Source organism: Coregonus clupeaformis, chromosome 24 (assembly GCF_020615455.1).
Source record: "Coregonus clupeaformis isolate EN_2021a chromosome 24, ASM2061545v1, whole genome shotgun sequence".
NCBI classification, from domain to species: domain Eukaryota; kingdom Metazoa; phylum Chordata; class Actinopteri; order Salmoniformes; family Salmonidae; genus Coregonus; species Coregonus clupeaformis.
This window is the reverse complement of record NC_059215.1, coordinates 43949368-43970758: the sequence shown is the minus strand read 5'-3', so window position 1 is coordinate 43970758 and position 21391 is coordinate 43949368. Positions and strand designations below refer to the sequence as shown.

At 43.8% G+C, this 21391-nt stretch overlaps 1 protein-coding gene across 2 annotated transcripts in view; it reads right to left on the bottom strand.

Moving 5' to 3' along the window:
• The window catches only part of LOC121538573 (FYVE, RhoGEF and PH domain-containing protein 3-like), an 89546-nt gene that overhangs the window by 23990 nt on the left and 44165 nt on the right, over positions 1-21391 (bottom strand). For both annotated transcript variants that reach the window (XM_045207223.1, XM_045207224.1), the window contains exon 2: positions 743-907. In XM_045207223.1, coding sequence (XP_045063158.1) covers positions 743-907 — 165 coding nt within the window. The remainder of the gene's footprint in view (positions 1-742; positions 908-21391) is intronic.

The window sequence follows — 21391 nt, the reverse complement described above, 5'->3', positions numbered from 1 at the left end:
GATTTCAGAACAGGATATGGAGATGAGTGTGTCTAAGTCACTGTGGTTTCACAGACAGATAAAGAATAAACACGCACACGCAGTCGCACAAATTACAGGCAGAGAGCAGTCCAGAAATAGACTCCTCAAATGGCCGCCCACGCTATCAGAGGCTAAAATGCTACTGTTTGGCTAGCTACTTGTTATAATAAATAATAAATAATACTTGTTATAATACTTGTTATAATATATATAATATATAATAAATAATACTTGTTATAATAAAACATGGTTACTGCAGAATGCATTTAGAGGACAGTAGGCTTTCTTTATATATTTTATGCAGGCCAGTCTTTGCTGTGTGCTTGGTGTTGTATTAGGACTGAATGAGGAAGCAGGTATCTCTGTGAGGTGTCTCTGCTTCCTTCCTCTCTGAGTGTGTGTGTGTGCAGCTACAGCACAGCAGAGAATGGCAGGCCGTTTCGTGTGGAAACTAAACTGATGTATCAACAGGCAGATAGCATGAGGCTATAGTAGGACTAACAAGGAGTTTTTTTAGAGCCGTCCATGTGTCTATCTGACTGATGTGTTTGTGGGATAAATACTGTAAACGGGTGAAGGGTGACCTGACCAGGTGAAACTGGGGTCAGGCTGATAACACGACTTTACATTGTACCAACACCGTTAGTCAATGGTAATGACATTATTGATATTATGAACAACTAGTAGTAGTGCTGAAATGAGTGATAAACCAACACTGTACCTTGAGGTTTTTGAGAGGTGGGTGTGGCTGTGAGCTGGGGGCGGGGCTTGACTGCAGGCCGGCCGTGACATGGTCTGGGAGGGGGCAGGTCTTTCTTCGCCAGCCGTGGGGAACACAGGAAGTCCACCGATCCACACTGGCACTGTAGAGAGGAGGGAGGGATGTCTGAGAGAGAGAGAGAGAGAGAGAGAGAGAGAGAGAGAGAGAGAGAGAGAGAGAGAGAGAGAGAGAGAGAGAGAGAGAGAGAGAGAGAGAGAGAGAGAGAGAGAGAGAGAGAGAGAGAGAGAGAGAGAGAGAAAGAATATATTAGATTGACTGAGTGCATTACTTCCGTTCACACAACATGCAGGAACGCAACCTGTTCTGAAGGAACACACACTCTTAGAAAAAAGGGTTCTGCGGCTGTCCCCATAGGAGAACCCTTTTTGGGTTCCAGGTAGAACTCTTTGTGTAAAGGGTTCTAATTGAACCAAAAGGATTCTACCTGGAACCAAAAGGGGTTCTTCAAAGTGTTATCCTATGGGTACAGCCGAATAACCCTTGTTGGTTTTAGATAGCACCTTGTTTTTCTAAGAGTGCAGTATTACTTTGCCAGAGAGGGAGCAGACAGCCCCTGCATCGATCCTGACACCAGGCCAGGGGAGAGAGAGGAGAGGCTTCCGCCTCAATGAGTCTACAGAGAGCTCTCTGATAGGCCTGCCTATATCTAATACATTTCTACACCCTGATCCTCAATCCTTTTAGACTGTCTGGGAGTGATACTGACCTGTGTGTCTCTTACTTTCTCTCTGTATGTCTGTGTTATCAGGCTGTGTTTTTGAGAAAGTGTGTGAGTGTGTGTCCCTGTATAAGCGCATCACAACCCACTCAACAGAACTACAAACAGATGCACTGTAGGACAATGAGGCCTTTAGCAGCTAGCTAGTTACATCAGGGAATTGTCTGTCAGTGATTCCAATCATGTGATGCCTATAGGGGCTCTTTGAAATCCAGTCAAGTGAATTAAAGTGTGGCCTTTGTAATGAATGCTGTTTTGTGTAATATGTTAGTATGGTCACATAATGTATTGTTTGTGTTTGCGATGAAAGAGGGGGAAGTGTGTGTTTACAGTATATAGTTTACAGTTTAGCAGACGCTCTTATCCAGAGCGACTTACAAGGGCACATCGACAGATTTTTCACTTAGTTGGCTCTGGGATTCGAACCAGCAACCTTTCGGTTACTGGCCCAACGCTCTGTGCCTGTGCGTTTGTGTGTACGCCTGTGTGTGTGTGTGTGTGCCTATATGCGTGCACCTGTGTGTGTGTGTCTAAGTACTGCTATGTCTTTGTTCCAAGTGCCCTAATCACAGCCTTTGTTTAGACTGGCTGTGTGTTATCGGATGTGGTTCTCCATTAGAGGACAACGATAACCCCAGCAGTAGATTATGATAATCACTATGTAAACTAGCATCCACACTGCTCCATCTCGTGCAGGCTTAGGGCCGGTATCTATTCACTCCACATGCATCTCCAAAGGATTAGTTTGGAGATGGTAGTGAGACCCCTGAGGAGCGCTTCCATGTCTAATTTGGTGTTTCCCAGCCAGTGAAGGCAGAGCTCTGTGAGTCTGTAATAGGTCCTGCTACGCTGTCTGCCCCCATGAGGTCCTGCTGCAGGCTGGATTCCCACCATGTTATACAATTTTACCAAACCACAAAGGGAGGCAGAGAGAGAGAGAGAGAGAGAGTGTGAAAGACATCTTTTCACTTCAGAAATAAACAGTATCTGTAATACACACAGCCAATAATACGTGCAGCTACTTGGTCAATAGATGTACAGTAGCAAATCCTAAAATAGAGGCCAGTTCTAGTTCTCACTTCCCTACCGTAGCAACAGAAATGGGGTAAATGTAAAGGGGTTACCGTGAATTTGACAGTAATTTACAGGCAGCTGTACACCTACTGTAATATACATATGGTATCAAAGCAAGTACTGTGTAATGACACAGAGTACACTACTGTATTATAATGTAAAAAAGCAAATGCTACCGTAATCAGAATGAATGAATGGATGAATGAAATTCATTGAGGAGAGGGGTATTGTATTTCACAGTATTTTATAAGGGATTGTGCAAGCAGGTTAAAGTGTTTACACATTACAGCATATTAATTAATATTTGGTGTTTAATATCACTTGCACTTCTAGAGGCCTTAACAAAGGCTTCCAAACTGGCAGTGACTAAAGGGCAAAACAGACCAAAACGGTATGGCAAAATGCTCAACCATTTGAGGTTTAAGACTAGCTACCCCTCCAATCTGTCCCCTATACATTTTAAATTGATGGGGCACTATAACCACATAGAAGTTAAATTGGTACAGCATTCCCACTCACGGGTGCTACAAATATAGCCTCTTACAAGGCATGCCTCAAAATATGTTAATGAGCCAGAAACAACAATACCATGAACCCACTAGTGGTCAAAATGTTTTTTGGCGCTCCAAAGATACGTTACTGAAAAAACATTTCAGAGTTTTTTTTACTGTTGATAATACCTAACATTACCGTATAAATTACAGTTTTCTGTTACAGTGTAGAGTACATAGCATCCTACAGTCTCCTTTTGCCATTCATCAAAAATAATTGGTCTTGAACATCGTAAAACAGACTCTGGTATCAGCTTTTCTACACCCGATCCTAACCATTATGGGGATGAAATTAAAGCAAGTGGTTAAAGGCAACATCTATCTACTCTGAAGTCGTTCAGCTAAACCACTGAGAAACTCTTTGACTCTAGACAGAGGTCAGGTCTTGGGAAAAACAAACAGTCTCTAGTATGCAGACAGTAATGAGACCGATGGTGCCGATGGTGCCATAGGGGTCTGGGCCTATGGAAACATTCCATAGTCATGGTTACCTAAGACCCGCAGATCCAACATCCTAACAGTAAACAGGAACTTGACGACACAGCACCGAGAGAGGAACTACTTCTACCCAACTCACCATAACACTCAACTCCATATACAACTTCATACAACTCTATACAACTATACAACTCTACACAACATTCACTTAAAACTCAACAGAACACTCCCAATTATACTACACCTCTATACGATACCGAAAACTCTTGAAGACCAAAGGTTGTTCTGTTTAATTGAACATTTTCAAGAAAATAATGATAGCGAAACAACAACCTAAATCTGATAAATAGACTGAGCTTATTTTAGGAGTGTTAAAGACAAGAAAATACAAGAACAAGAAAGAAAAAGCTACCGTCTGGTTGAATATTCTGCCTTTCCTTAGATACCAAGAATCCAGTGAACCATTTCAATAGGGAAATCCAACACACCTTCCTTGGTCAACAAAGTAACTCATATTCTCCCAGTGTGTGTGTGTGTGTGTGTGTGTGTGTATAAGACCGGAAAGCTCTCTGTGCCAGCTCCCTGCACACACACACCTGTAGTTAGGTGTGCTTTAGTCTAACTGCACCTATCTAACCTGCTCTACACACCTGCCCCTGGGCCCAGCTGATGTGTGTGTGTGTGTGTGTGTGTGTGTGTGTGTGTGTGTGTGTGTGTGTGTGTGTGTGTGTGTGTGTGTCTGCACTTCTCAGAAACAGAGACATTTGAATAGTAACCACAAACATGCAGATTATGTGCTTACTATTATGGCAACAGTAGGTAAACAGACTCCCTGATCACCCCTGTCTATGCAACAGTACAGGGCAGGAGCCCAGATCAAACACGACAACAATGATGGTCCACACACTGCATGAACACTAAGGCTATGGGAAAGATATGAACCTCTGTGTCTGTTACTTTGCACACTCCATCAGGTCCTGCTCAGAGTGGCAGAGTGGTATAGTTATGTGCGCACGCACGTGACTAAAAAGAGGGAAATTACAAATCAGAACCAAGGTTATTATAGTAAACTAAAACTAATCATGAAAAAAATATTTGGTAAACTGAAATAAAATAATGAACAAACCCGTTTGAAAAACTAAAATTATACTGAAACTATTATCTTTCACTCCAAAACTAACTAAAATAAAACAAAAACCATCATGAATTATGTTCAGTTTTAGTGTTTTGTTCTTCTAAACTTCGGACAAATATTTAATGGGGGTTTCAATGGGAAATCCAAATCAGGTCTGAAAAAACAAATATAAAAACACAAAACTATAATAACCTTGATCAGAACATAGCAAACAACTACAGGAAAAACAGCCACTAAACAATGTTTGACACAAACTGAGTAAACTAATTAATTTGCTCACAGAGGGAGAGATGAGATTAACATTCTGTAATTATGAGAATCCATTTAACAGCAATTTAAGTGGATTTCCTCTTCTAAGGTCCAATCATGATGAGGAACAGAGAAATACAACAATTTGCTTCCAAGGACAACCATCACCACAGTGCCCTGGGGAGCAGTGGGTTGCCAGGACGATCTGACTTAGAAGGCCAACTCATCAACGACCATACCCCATCATTATGGACAGGCAAAGGATTGCATCTCCTAGGCAACCTGTTGAATCACCTGCCTGTTCCTTGAGAGTGGAGATGGTGATGTCACCGCCACACACTCCAGTCAGAAGAGAACAGGAGAGATTGGGATGGACTCAGAGAGCACAGAACAACACTAGAGAGAGCAGTAACCTGAAAGACAGCAGTACTGCTAGCGCTTAGGCAGTGGTAAGGTAGTGTGTGTTCGGATACACTGAGGTATTCTGACACTCTTAAGGTATTTGGACTGCGGATATGGAAGCATAAAGGTATTGTATGTGTGTGTGTGTGTGTGTGTGTGTGTGTGTGTGCCAGAGGTGACACACTAATATAATGCAACTCTATGGGTGACATAGAGAGGACGATGTGTTGAAAAAAAATGTTTTTGCAATCCTTGGTCTATCAGATTTCACCTCTAATGACAACCTTTACCCATCTCCTGCATGCACATGTACACACAGGCATTCACATGCGCTGAGAAGTGCAGACACACAATATTCACTCTTCCCCTCCCCCTTTCTCTTGCTGAACACTGAATGTTGAACACACACACACTGCTGCCAATCACTGTCAGCCCTGAGGCGACCCTGTTGGAGTTGTTTATTACCCACCATCCCTAGAGTAAAGTCTTCCTGCCCCAGTGCTGTCTGGGAGATGGATCACTCCCGACGTGGGAGCGTCTCGTCCGTCAATCACCACTCCCCTGATCCCCCCCCAACCCCCATCTCCCAAACACACAGCTACCCCCACACCTACCAACACTCCGTCTCTCCCCTTCACTCTGTAAGTCAGTACGTCATTCTCTGTGCGTCTCTCTCTATATCTTTCTCACAATCTCCCTCTTACGCTGTCTTATCTGCCTCTTCTTCTCTCGTAGACAGTCGTTCTATCCATTTCTCTGTCCACCTTTCCCCCAACTTCCTTCTCTCCACCTCATCCCTCCCTCCCTTTCTCTCTGACCCTGGCCTCTGCTGTCTGTTGTCCTGAAATACAGAGACAGACTGAAACAGACTATCTCCTCTAATGGCACTTTGATTTATAATGGCCATTGATCAGAGCAGTGTTACACAGGCACGCTAACAGAGACACACAGAGACACACAGAGACACACAGAGACACACAGAGACACAGTGGATTGCATCCAATCTACTTCTCCATCCTGCCACATTACGCTGACAGCCACACACTCACACGTATGCATGCCCAGCTGTCTAAAACTCAACAGTATGAACTGGGCTCTGTTCTAATTACCCAGTGGAGGCAGTAGAAAGAGAGATGAGTGCATTGGCTGAGAGGGAGAGGAAAGTGTAGAAATGGGGAGAGAAAGTGAAGACTGAAGAAGGGAGAGAGAACCATTATGTCCCCTGTTATATCCCCAGGAGCCTCTATGACAGAGGTTTCTCTCTCTCTCTCTCCATACTTCTCTCTCTCTCCCTCTCTCCATTTCTCTTTCCTTTCTGCAACTCTGAGACAGTAACGAGTGCTCTGACCTTGATGTGTCTCTCACATTTATACGGCCAAACCCCCTTAATTACACACAGAGACCCATAAAGGAGCTCCACAGGAGACATGTACAGAGATAGAGAGAGACAGACTGGGAAACACATGGAAATACGCACAAAGAGACACACACAGAGGCACACAGATAGACAATGGAAAACACATTGATTGAAATACTGTAAATACACTGAACAAAAACATAAACGCAACATGCAACAATTTCAAAGATTTTACAGAGTTACAGTTCATATGAGGAAATCAGTCATATGAGGAAATAAATAAATTAGGCCCTAATCTATGGATTTCATATGACTGGGAATACAGCTATGCATCTGTTGGTCACAGATACCTTTAAAAAAAAAGGTAGGGGCGTGGATCAGAAAACCAGTCAGTATCTGGTATGACCAACATTTGCCAAATGCAGTGCGACACATCTCCTTTGCATAGAGTTGATCAGGCTGTTGATTGTGGCCTGTGGAATGTTGCCCACTCCTCTTCAAAGGCTGTGCGAAGTGTCTGGATATTGGTGGGACCTGGAACACGCTGTCGTACACGTCTATGCAGATCATCCCAAACATGCTCAATGGGTGACATGTCTGGTGAGGATGCAGGCCATGGAAGAACTGGGACATTTTCAGCCTCCAGGAATTGTGTACCGATCCTTGCGACATGGGGCCTTGGATTATCATGCTGAAACATGAGGTGATGGTGGCGGAAGAATGGCACGACAATGTGCCTCAGGATCTCATCACGGTATCTCTGTGCATTCAAATTGCCATCAATAAAATGCAATTGTGTTTGTTGTCCGTAGCTTATGCCTGCCCATTCCATAATCCCAACGCCACCATGGGGCACTCTGTTCACAATGTTGACATCAGCAAACACGCTGTCTTCCATCTGCCCGGTACAGTTGAAACCGGGATTCATCTGTGAAGAGCACACTTCTCCAGCGTGCCGGTGGCCATCGAAGGTGAGCATTTGCCCACTGAAGTCTGTTACAACGCCGAACTGCTGTCAGGTCAAGACCCTGGTGAGGACGACGAGCACACAGATGAGCTTCCCTAAGACGGTTTCTGACAGTTTGTACAGAAATTCTTCAGTTGTACAATGGATGTGGAGGTCCTGGGCTGGCGTGGTTACACGTGGTCTGCGGTTGTGAGGCTGGTTGGACGTACTGCCAAATTCTCTAAAACGACGTTGGATGCGGCTTATGGTAGATAAATTAACATTAACTTCTCTGGCAACAACTCTGGTGTACATTCCTGCAGCCAACATGCCAATTGCACACTCCCTCAAAACTTGTGACATCTGTTACAAAACTGCACATTTTAGAGTGGCCTTTTATTGTCCCCAGCACAAGGTGCACCTGTGTAATGATTATGCTGTTTAATCAGCTTCTTGATATGCCACAGCTGTCAGGTGGATGGATTATCTTAGCAAAGGAAAAACGTTTACCAACAGGGATGTAAACAAAGTTGTGCCCAAAATTATAGAGAAATAGGCTTTTTGTGCGTATGGAAAATTTCTGGGATCTTTTATTTCAGCTCATGAAACATGGGACCAACACTTTACATGTTGCGTTTATATTTTTGTTCAGTATAGTTTGAAAACACAGAGATTGATAAACACAGCCTGGCACCGGTACTGTACAAGTTAGACAAGCCTTGATCTATAGTATAAGGTCTGGCATGGTTTGCTGTTGGACTGATGTCTACTTAGAACCAGAGCTGTACTGCTTAGAACTTAAGGACAGGATTCATATTCACTAACTAGAGCAGATCTCTACACAAGCGGACACTGCTTCTTACAGCTCAAAAAAAGGGATCTCTATTATCTACACAGGGGAAAGGCTTACAGTGGAAATACAGTACAACAGATGCTCTAGGGACGCAAGGGACATAGAATATGGGCTAGAGCTCTTCCCAATTGATGGCAATTCAGCAGATTTCTCAGTCGAGTACAGTAGACTACAGTACAGTAGAGTGATACTGCTGGTTCAATCCGTGGCTTATCTATACACATACAGATGGAGAAGGATCCCATCCAATCACACAGGCTATAAGTACAGTAACAGCTGGCCTCCCTCAACAGATTACTACTTTGCTTCTGCCCATCCATTCATTTCTCTCCTCCTATCTGTTTGATTTAACCACACAACATCAGACAGCACCTCTCTCCGACATTTAGACCTAAAACCAGGCTGTGGTTCTCGAGGAATGAGCAATGCATCAAAGCCTCCATGGTATCATGGCTTCCCAAACTGCGCTACAGAGGGAAGGGAACGGGGTAAGAGGGGGATCAGGGATAAGTCATCCTGCTCCTGGCCCTGTTAGTCCTAAACCAGGTCAGTGGGCACAGCAGTAGAGATAATCAACCCAGCTCACACATTAAGTCGGAGTATTTCACCAGCTCCCACAGATTAAGATGGAGGGATTTTGGGGGGATGAGAAAGAGGAGAGAGAGGATAGAGGATGAGACAGAAGGAAGGGGAGAGAGAAAGAAATAGAGAGTATGTTTAGAAGGGAGAACGAGGGAAGTGATAGAGGAGGAGAACATTGAAGGTGTCACGAGTTGCTAAGACCGAACCCAGAAGCAGACCAGGACAAGGTGAGTAGAACGAATGAGAGTGTTTATTACAGAACAGATGCAGAATAGTCCAGTAGACGGAGCGGGTGGCGGAGATGAGTAGGTGGTGGTGAAGTAGCAGATGAACTGATGGCACGGCAGGGGTTGGGTGAAGGTTCCGGGAGAATACTGTAGACAGAACAAACGGAGGTAAGTACAAGGCAGGTCAACAAGGTGCAAAAAACAACAAAACTAACGCTAGTACTCTGAGGCTGATACGCGGGCAAAACATACTGTTTATGGCTAACGATCCGGCAGGAACTGGATGTTAGGCCAGAGCCTAAGAAGGGTGATGATCAGGACCAGGTGTGCAGATTGCTGATGGGATACAGGTGCGGAAATCAAAAGAGCTCCCCGGAGCGTTCCCGAACCCTCGGGAAACTGGAGATCACGAACAGAAAAACTAGTCACCAGACAGGACCCGACTCAGACTGCCGGGATCGTTACAGAAGGGACAAAAAAATCCCTCTCAAGACAAGCTGTAGTTATTATAGAGATCTAAGTGACATGCGGACAATAATAAGCAGTGCTGACACAGACAGACACACACTGTAACAGGAAGCAGTATGTAGGATGCAGGCCGACAGGCAGTAAAAATAGGAAACTTTCACCTTCCACAAGAGGAGCTAGCACAAATAAGTCCTGACGAGTTAATGCTAGAGTGACATCCTCCTTGTGGAGTTGCAGGCTTAATGAAGCAGGGGAAACCAGTGGAACAGGGCATCGTCACGGTAACAGACCAGATGATCCATATTGGTAAGATAGCAGGTGGGTCAGGGAGACTGGGACTACTACCACAGCTGCCCAGTTTCACACTTAGCCTATATATACGGTTAGTTTTCAGCAGGCACTTTTTCAGAAGGACTAGATACTGTAAACACCATGCCTAAACCTTCTGAGCTGACCAGAAACCAACACTTCTACCCAAAGGTGTGTAGAATCTGTTTGCCCTTTAATGAGAAGGCCAGTCCTGTTCTTCTTCACACCTCTACAGGAGAGCAGTGTGGCGTGCAGACACCAAGCACTACGACAAAGCACTCTGTCAAACCAGTAACACACAGCCTCACACACAAACTGCAAGGCACCATCTCATGGGGAAAGAGAGTAAAAATAGAGCCCGGTGTCAGTGCACCGTTCATGTGGTGCGGTGTACAGGAGAGGTCAGATGTATGGGAGGACACAGATCCACCGTGGCGAGCTGATCCTCTTCAACAGTGGCTAAAGGACATCACAGCAGCCTAACATACTCACCAACACACTCCTACCATACGTGATGTCATATCAGAGCACTAAAAAGGTTACGGTGAGTCCACTGTTGCTTCCACGAACTGATGATGTTAAGATTAAGAGTGTGTGGTTGAACACAGAGATGAATCATCATGCATGCTGCTCACCAACCATGATGGATGGATATTACGGTGACTGGAAAACTAGTCCTTTATCTTACGGTGGATTGACATTAGTAAAGAATGTGTAGTACATTGTAGGGTGTCTACCCAGTCTGTCCAATTTCACTTCCTTATGTTCTAAAATACATTTTTACCAAGACAAATATGATTCTTCATGTTCTGAATCGTTCAGTGGGGTCTTTCTCTAACATATCATTAACATTATATCCAAAAAGTCGGATTTCGTAACCTAATACATCCGATAATAAGCACCGAGCTTTGTTGACAGAGCGCTGCACTTTCTCGAAACAACTTTTGAGGATTTTACATGTTGTAGTGGTTGTCTGCAAAGTTGTTTACACGGGTCACAAAAAGTCAAATTAATATGACACGAGCTGAATGACATGTAAAAGGCTTTGATAGTAAAAAGCTTGCGGTACGCTCAGTGATCTGTTGACATTTCGCAAGATACGCTTGTTGTTGTGATAAATCTTTGAAAAAGAACAGGAATTTTGCATTAATATTAAAAGCGTATACTAAAATATGGCATGTCTCAAAATCGATATCTATCTTACCGCTATATTGTTTTGTCCTCCGGATTCAAGAAGAAAGATGAGTTCAACGGCCTGACCTGGCTACTGGTATAATGCATTTACTTAGAGAGTTAAGTAGTTTAACTGCACAAATGGATTGATTGCACAAATCAGTTGACTGCATGTGTGGGTAACATGTGGGTATGCAGACCCCGAAGCCACTGTGGCCCCTCATGATGAGTTCAGATTTTTTGTGGCCCACACCCCCATCAAAATTGCCCATCCCTGATCTACAGCTACTCAGACAGACACACATCCTCTCATTGGAAAGGAGAACACACACATGGCTGGTGGAAAACAACAGTCCCACCCTGACCACTGTCACTAGGGGAGGATGGTTGCACTTCAGTAAACCTGAATCATGGCCCTACCAACAACTAGCCTACTATAAAGAGAAAATTGCCTATCATTTAAATTGGTTATCCTTCATTATGTAGATTCTGAGACTTGATTCCCTCTAGGTTACAGGTCAATACTCTGTCTGCTAGGTTCTACTGACTAAGGGCTTCTGAAGTGTGAAAGTATTGATTATCTTAATATAAAGTGACTGGTCTGATTTAACCAATCACTATGACGGATAGGACTGGCTTACTGAATGACCAGCAGGTGACAGCATGATTGATGATTTTAAATGTGATTTTGAATGATAATTAATGTATTAAAGTCCAACCCCAACTTCCCGCACCCAATGCCACTGGTTACACACGCACAAATGCCCACACAAACACACTGTACACACACACTCAGTTCAGAGAGGGTTCACTACTACTCATTGCCTCTGCAGCTAAGCCTGGTCCTCTAAGATGTCAAACACTAAACTGAGAGTGAGACCACAAAATCCCTGTGACACTTAACTCATGTTAACATTGCTAACATTACACTCCCACTTTAACATTTTACAGCTCTCACTAAAGGTCCCACCGCTACCACACAATAACATTCTACTGAGACCAAAAATATAGCCCTACAAAGCAACTATTTCACATAGAGCCCCAAAAAACACATACCCCACACTTAGAACATTTCACAGACAACCTAGACACCTCTCACTGCCACAAAATAACATTTCACTAAACCCCAAATTCTCTTCCACACTGTAATTTACTGGCTATGTAACTGTAGGGAGAGAGAAACGGTCTGTGTACGTGTGTGTGTGTGTGTGTGTGTGTGTGTGTGTGTGTGTGTGTGTGTGTGTGTGTGTGTGTGTGGTACAGCCTGCAGTTTCACTTGGAGACAGTTTATCAAGAGACCTGCAGCAGGAAGTGGCATTTAAAGAGGCAGTCATAGCACTAACATGTGATTCTGTGTGTTTGTGTGTGTTGATACTGCACTTATACAAATGAAGCCTGCTAGGTATAGAGGTGTTATTTTCTCTGATTACATTATACATGTACACTACCATTCAAAAGTTTGGGGTCATTTAGAAATGTTCTTGTTTTCCATGAAAATATACATGAAATGAGTTTGAATAGGAAATATAGCAAAATGAATAGGAAATGTAGTCATTGACAAGGTTAGAAATAATAATTTTTAATTGAAATAATATTTGTGTCCTTCAAACTTTGTTTTCGTCAAAGAATCCTCCATTTGCAGCAATTACAGCCTTGCAGACCTTTGGCATTCTAGTTGTCAATTTGTTGAGGTAATCTGAAGAGATTTTCCCCCATGCTTCCTGAAGCACCTCCCACAAACTGGATTGGCTTGATGGGCACTTCTTACGTACCATACGGTCAAGCTGCTCCCACAACAGCTCAATAGGGTTGAGATCCGGTGACTGTGCTGGCCACTCCATTATAGACAGAATACCAGCTGACTGCTTCTTCCACAAATAGTTATTGCATAGTTTGGAGCTGTGCTTTGGGTCATTGTCCTGTTGTAGGAGGAAATTGGCTCCAATCATGCGCCGTCCACAGGGTATGGCATGCCGTTGCAAAATGGAGTGATAGCCTTCCTTCTTCAAGATCCCTTTTACCCTGTACAAATCTCCCACTTTACCACCACCAAAGCACCCCCAGAACATCACATTGCCTCCACCATGCTTGACAGATGGCATCAAGCACTCCTCCAGCATCTTTTCCTTTGGTCTGCGTCTCACAAATGTTCTTCTTTGTGATCCGAACACCTCAAACTTCGATTCGTCTGTCTATAACACTTTTTTCCAATCTTCCTCTGTACAGTGTCTGTGTTCTTTTGCCCATCTTAATATTTTCTTTTTATTGGCCAGTCTGAGATATGGCTTTTTCTTTGCAACTCTGCGTAGAAGGTCAGCCTACCGGAGTTGCCTCTTCACTGTTGACGTTGAGACTGGTGTTTTGGGAGTACTATTTAATGAAGCTGCCAGTTGAGGACCTGTGAGGCGTCTTGCTCAATTGTGCACCGGGGCCTCCCACTCCTCTTTCTATTCTGGTTAGAGCCAGTTTGCGCTGTAGTAGTACACAGCGTTGTATGAGATCTTCAGTTTCTTGGCAATTTCTCACATGGAATAGCCTTCATTTCTCAGAACAAGAATAGACTGACGAGTTTCAGGAGAAAGTTATTTGTTTCTGGACATTTTGAGCCTGTAATCAAACCCACAATTGCTGATGCTCCAGATACTCAACTAGCCTCAAGAAGGCCAGTTTTATTGCTTCTTTAATCAGCACAACCGTTTTCAGCTGTGCTAACATAATTGCAAAAGGGTTTTCTAATGATCAATTAGCCTTTTAAAATGATAAACTTGGATTAGCAAACACAACGTGCCATTGGAACACAGGACTGATGGTTGCTGATAATGGGCCTCTGTATGCCTATGTAGATATTCCATTAAAAATCAGCTGTTTCCAGCTACAATAGCCATTTACAACATTAACAATGTCTACACTGTATTTCTGATCAATTTGATGTTATTTTAATGGACAAAAAAAATGACAAGGACATTTCTAAGTGACCCCAAACATTTGAACGGTAGTGTATATGGAAGTAGTGAGAAATACAAGAGAAGAGAGAGAGAGAGAGAGAGAGAGAGAGAGAGAGAGAGAGAGAGAGAGAGAGAGAGAGAGAGAGAGAGAGAGAGAGAGAGAGAGAGAGAGAGAGAGAGAGAGAGAGATAGGAGAGAGCTAGCAACTCCTTATTCGGTCTCTATACAGATATCATTATGTGTGTGTGTGTGTGTGTGTGTGTGTGTGTTTATTTAGTATGGGCTGCTATCACTGACAGGGAGGGATGAGACCAGTTTCCCCCTCATCCTCACCCCTAACCTCTCTCCAGCCTGGCTTCATAGCCCTCCTCCCTCTCTTTTCCTTCACACGTGTGGTGGGGTCCTCCATGTTGACAGTCAGAGTGGTCCTGTGGGGGAAGATAGATCAAGTTCTGCCTGGGTCTGGGGTTGGGATTGGGGTATCGCCCAGGACAGGACAACTAGCCCTGTCTAGACCACACCAGTACACTGATGGGAGGGGATGAGAGGAGTGGAGATAGAGATGGAGGAGAGCGAGGTGAAAGGGGTGAGGACAGAACAGAAGAGACCAGGAAGAGGATGTGTGCTAGAGGTGGGGTGGAGAAGAGAGAAGTGGAGGTGAGAGAAGAGGAGATGGAAGGGGTGAGGGTGGGTTTGCTGAGGGCATGACAGGGGGTGACACCCCCCACTGATCTCCTGTACTGATACACACTGGACTCTACCCAACAAACAGACACAAAGGTCACTGCACACTGCACATTAACTGGGCTTTAGTATCTTACTTTGACGTCATTACCTGTTTCATAAAGTCACTCAGCGTTTTGGGCCTCAAAATGGCAGCGTCAGCATGGGAACGTTCCAAAATTGAAGAGCTCTCGCCACGCACGCTCCTGTTTTCAAAACTATGCGGTGAATAATATGTGAGACTCAGGACTCAAAGAGGAAGGTTCAACATTTCATGTGACTCTTGTACTTGAAACAATAACAAAACAAGATTTGTGCATGTGATATCCCTGAAAAACACAAAATCCCTCAGTTCATAGTGATAGCTAGCAAACACACACACAAACACAGTGCAGTGTGGGAAAAACGTGGCCTTGGTTATAGAGCACAGAGTGTTGCTCTGCTATAGGGGGGAACTCTGGAGCCATTAGAGAGGAAATAGCATCCTTTATTACCCTGTCTACTCTACACCTGAGGCATGTTAGCAAGCCCACAGGAGACATACCGATTTCCTGTTCACTCAGTCAAATCACGGAAACTGGCAAGGCCATTGGGCTCTTAATGAGAGAGCTGTCACCAGGGCCGGTCCTTGCCTTTCTGCCGCCCTAGGTGAGACCAAAAAATGCTGCTCCCGCAAAACTAGAATAGTCCCAGTAAGCAGAATGACGTTGAAAAGTCGTCTAAAATATACATTTTCCAGACTGTGAAGTTAGGTTCAATTTAGGTTCGGAATGAAAGGTGAAAAGACGTATTTTCCGGACGTTTAAAATACACATTTTCCAGGATGTTGAAAAGGCGCCAAAGACGTTGAAAAATACGTATTTTCCAGACTTTGAAAATATGTCCAAAAGGCATCAGCATTGGTCCGTGCTTACTGAGGTGTAGCCTACAGTGTTGCCTGAAATATAATTTTATGAACGCCCATCTATGTGATCAGCCTACCTTTGTAAAACACCAAAAAGACGCCCGGACAGGACCAAAAAAAGACGTCGGCTCGTGCTTACTGGGGTGTAGCCTACCATGTCAGCAAACAATGGAATTTTATGAATGTCCATCCAAGTGGTAGGCCCACCGTTTGTAAAACAAGCTGTTGCATTGGCTTTATTAGTCATGATTCCTGTGACTAATCAATTTGGCTATATAAGCTCTGAATATCAGCTACCCAATTTTGGGGGGAAATATCGTGAGCCTATTTGCAATGTGTTTACACAGCAGGAAATGCAGGAGTATTTTCATTTTCGCTATGATCAGCTTGTCAAAAACCACTGATCATGACAATGGGGTGAAACTCCTGGACAACAGTTGTGATTGTCCATTCCATATTGTCCATTTTACTTTTACCTGTTTTTAGGATATGTTGTTGGTTAACGTGACCCCGCATTTTTTATTTGATTCTGTGCCATTTAGGTTAGCCTATTGATGTAGAAAGTGTCCGTCTCAATACATTGTCATACATTTTATCTTCAGCCTGTAGGCTACAGAAAAGGCCACTTACCATTTCTACAATATCCTGTATCTGCTACATGATTTATGCTGGATGTTTTTTTTAACGGAGTGTTGGTGGAGCACCGCAGCGATGCGTCTCTCCAACAGCACCCTGGAAAGTCATGGCTGGGAACGCACAAGCAGAATATTTTGCGCCCCTGCCTTTGACAAAGTGGGCACTGCTTATCACAGGGCGGCATCAGCGCTCACCTAAAAATCCATATGCCACTGGTTGAGAGAAATTGTCATTGTTTCTGGGCAGAATTATGTGAGGTTTTATGTGTTGTTGTTGGAGGTGCATCTTGGTCAGTTTTGCCCTGCTAGAGCTGCCCCGGTCAACTGTAAGTGCTGTTATTGTGAAGTGGAAAGGTCTAGGAGCAACAACGGCTCAGCCGCGAAGTGGTAGGCCACACAAGCTCACAGAACGGGACCGCCAAGTGCTGAAGCACGTAGCGCATAAAAATCGTCTGTCCTCGGTTGCAACACTCAACTACCGAGTTCCAAACTGCCTCTGGAAGAAATGTCAGCACTGTTCGTCGGGAGCTTCAGGAAATGGGTTTCCATGACAGAGCAGCCGCACATAAGCCTAAGATCACCATGCGCAATGCCAAGCATCGGCTGGAGTGGTGTAAAGCTCGCCGCAATTGGTCTCCGGAGCAGTGGAAATGCGTTCTCTGGAGTGATTAATCACGTTTCACCATCTGGCAGTCTGACGGACTAATATGGGTTTGGTGGATGCCAGGAGAACGCTACCTGCCCCAATGCATAGTGCCCTGTAAAGTTTGGAGGAGGAGGAATAATGGTCTGTGGCTATTTTTCATGGTTCTGGCTAGGCCCCTTAGTTCCAGCGAAGATAAATCTTAACGCTATAGCATACAATGACATTCTAGACGATTCTGTGCTTCCAACTTTGTGGCAACAGTTTGGGGAAGGCCCTTTCCTGTTTCAGCATGACAATGCCCCTGTGCACAAAGCGAGGTCCATACAGAAATGGTTTGTTGTGATCGGTGTAGAAGAACTTGACTGGCCTGCACAGAGCCCTGAACTCAACCCCATCGAACACCTTTGGGATGAATTGGAACGCTGGCTGCGAGCCAGGCCTAATCTCCCAAAATCAGTGCCCGACCTCACTAATGCTCTTGTGGCTGAATGGAAGCAAGTCCCCACAGCAATGTTCCAACATCTAGTGGAAAGCCTTCCCAGAAGAATGGAGGCTGTTATAGAAGCAAAGGGTGGACCAACTCCATATTAATGCCCATCATTTTGGAATGAGATGTCCGACGAGCAGGTGTCCACATACTTTTGGTCATGTAGTGTATGTGTACAATCCCCAATGGAGAAAATATATTGCAGCAAACCAGCTGGGGTTGTTCCAATTACTGCCAGGACAGCTGACTATAATGGCAGCCATATCCTATTCCATGTGTCCATTGGCCAAATCAGACCCCACTTTCGATTTCTTTAGAGAGAACCACAGTGAAGCATCATGAGGACATTGCCATAAAGGGTCTCCTGGGATAAGTTTCACAGACCTGCAGATACAGCACACCTGACCACCTGCACATACTGTACAATGAATATACAGTACTGCCTGGGTCTGGGACTTTGGATAAAACAATTCTGCTAAGCTAGATGACCATATTAGTGGGATAGAGGAAGCCTATTGGTCAAAGCCAATGCCAGGCCAATGATATGTGGAGGATGTACATTTGTGGAGCTTTAGTCTGGGTGGAGAGAATTCCTCAAGGTAAACTCATAAAGGTAAGCAAAAAATGCAGAGCGTTTTTCAGGAAATTGCATCCCAAAACAAATGTGGTACCCATAAAAGCATTTAACAATCATATACTGTGGTAAATCTGGTGGAAAAACAGAACCATAATACTGTTTCCCCATTTCTATTCTTGCAACAGTAGCAACCACTAGCCTATCTAATAACAGAGCACAGCAGCATCATATGCAACAACTACAATTCATGGTAAACGAGAGAGAAAAAAAGAGTTTTCTTTGTGATGCATTTATGTGTACCTACACATTTACAGCTGAAGGTATCCCTGTCACGGGCCCATGTGTGAGCATAAGCACCGAGATTCCAGCTTTAAAGCAGCCTTCAAAAATGCTTCCTGATGTTAGTGTAGGAGGCCTTGACTCTGAAATCTTACATCCTCACACACACACGCACATACACACACACACAACGTGGCCTACAGCGGTGAGAGGGGCTCTTTGGGTTTGTTAAATGTCCTGTTATTCGCTCCTGGAACTCATCCCTCTTCTTCCCCAGACTGGTAGGAGACTAGAGGAGGGTACTACAAAGGCACAGCTCCAGCATCACTGATACCTCGCGGCTCCTGCTTTCTTTTGAAGTAATGAAGCTCTTTAAAACAGGAGACAGAAATGAGAGGAAAATGGCCTCCCCTCCTAGAGGAGGTGCAAGCTAAGAGATGTTAAAGAACCTCCTGGCTGCTAGCACTACAGAGACTTGGCTATCAAACACACACACACACACACACACACACACACACACACACACACACCACACACACACGATGCTCTGCTGAACTGCTCTTTTATTTAGATGTAGGCAGTTTGTGTGTGTGTGTGTGTGTGTGTGTGTGTGTGTGTGTGTGTGTGTGTGTGTGTGTGTGTGTGTGTGTGTGTGTGTGTGTAGGTCTAGACTTGTTTAACTATACTTGTGGGGACCAGATGTCCCCACAAGAATTGTAAAACTTTCTTTTTTTGACCACCTGGGGACATTTTGTTAGTCCCCACAAGGTCAAATGCTATTTCTAGGAGGTTTAGGGTTAAGGTTAGAATTAGTGTTAGAATTAGGTTTAGGAGTTAGGGTTAGTTTTAGGGTTAGGGTTAGGAGCTAGGTTTAGGTTTAGGGTTAGGGTTAAGGTTAGGTTTTTGGGTTACGGTTAGGGTTAGGGTTAGGGTTAGGGTTAAGGTTAGGGTAAGAGTACGGGTAAGGGTTAGGATTAGGGGTTAGGGAAAATAGGATTTTGTATGGGACTGAATTGTGTGTCCCCACAAGCTTAGCTGTACAAGGCTGTGTGTGTGTGTGTGTGTGTGTGTGTGTGTGTGTGTGTGTGTGTGTGTGGTTATCCTCTTTCTCTGATCTGATGCTGAAGTTTCTTCTAGACACAACACATATGCTTCACTGGAGAGTGCGCCTAATGCTTTCTGACTGGCTAAGCAATTCTGCTGCTGTTCGCACAGGAACACACACACACACACACACATTGTATAATCAACAAAACCACTGACATACACGCAGATACACATTGACACATACACAAACACACTGTCCTCATGCTTCTTAGAATCCAACACGCCAAAGAATCTGAGGGAAAGTTCTCCAAGGGCTGGAAGGCTGTATATATTGAAGGCTGTAGATGGTGACGGCTGTAGATATTAAAGGTTGTAGATATTGAAGACTGTAGATATTAAAGGTTGTAGATATTGAAGGCTGTAGATATTGAAGGTTGTAGATGTTGAAGGCTGTAGATATTGAAGGCTGTAGATGGTGACGGCTGTAGATATTGAAGGCTGTAGATATTGAAGGCTGTAGATGGTGACGGCTGTAGATATTGAAGGTTGTAGATATTGAAGGTTGTAGATATTGAAGGTTGTAGATATTGAAGGCTGTATATATTAAAAGTTGTAGATATTGAAGGCTGTAGATATTTAAGGCTGTATATATTAAAGGTTGTAGATATTGAAGGCTGTAGATATTTAAGGCTGTATATATTAAAGGTTGTAGATATTGAAGGCTGTAGATATTGAAGGCTGTAGATGGTGACGGCTGTAGATATTGAAGTTTGTCGATATTGAAGGTTGTAGATATTGAAGGTTGTAGATATTTAATGCTGGTCCAGTGGTCAGTGTGACATAGCAGGATACAGGATATAGTATATACAGTTGAAGTCGGAAGTTTGCATACACTTAGGTTGGAGTCATTCAAACAAATTTTTCAACCTTTCCACAAATTTCTTGTTAACAATCTATAGTTTTGGCAAGTCGGTTAGGACATCTACTGTGCATGACACAAGTAATTTTTTCAACAATTGTTTACAGACAGATTATTTAACTTATAATTCACTGTATCACAATTCCAGTGCGTCAGAAGTTTACATACACTAAGTTGACTGTGCCTTTAAACAGCTTGGAAAATTCCAGAAAATGATGTCATGGCTTTAGAAGCTTCTGATAGGCTAATTGACATAATTTGAGTCAATTGGAGGTGTACCTGTTGATGTATTTCAAGGCCTACCTTCAAACTCAGTGCCTATTTGCTTGACATCATGGGAAAATTAAAAGAAATCAGCCAAGAACTCGGGAAAAAAATGGTAGACCTCCAAAAGTCTGGTTCATCCTTGGGAGCAATTTCCAAACGCCTGAAGGTACCACGTTCATCTGTACAAACAATAGTACACAAGTGTGGTCCTCTGTAGCTCAATTGGTAGAGCATGGCGCTTGTAACGACAGGGTAGTGCGTTCGATCCCCGGGACCACCCATACGTAAAAATTTATGCACGCATGACTGTAAGTCGCTTTAGATGAAAGCGTCTAGTAAATGGCATATTATATTATTATAAGTATAAACACCATGGCACCACGCAGCTGTCATACCGCTCAGGAAGGAGACGCGCTCTGTCTACTAGAGATGAACGTACTTTGGTGCAAAAAGTGCAAATCAATCCCAGAACAACAGCAAAGGACCTTGTGAAGATGCTGGAGGAAACAGGTACAGAAGTATCTATATCCACAGTAAAACAAGTCCTATATCGACATAACCTGAAAGGCCACTCAGCAAGAAAGAAGCCACTGCTCCATAACCGTCTTTTAAAAGGCAGACGGTTTGCAACTGCACATGGGGACAAAGATCGTACTTTTTGGAGAAATGTCCTCTGGT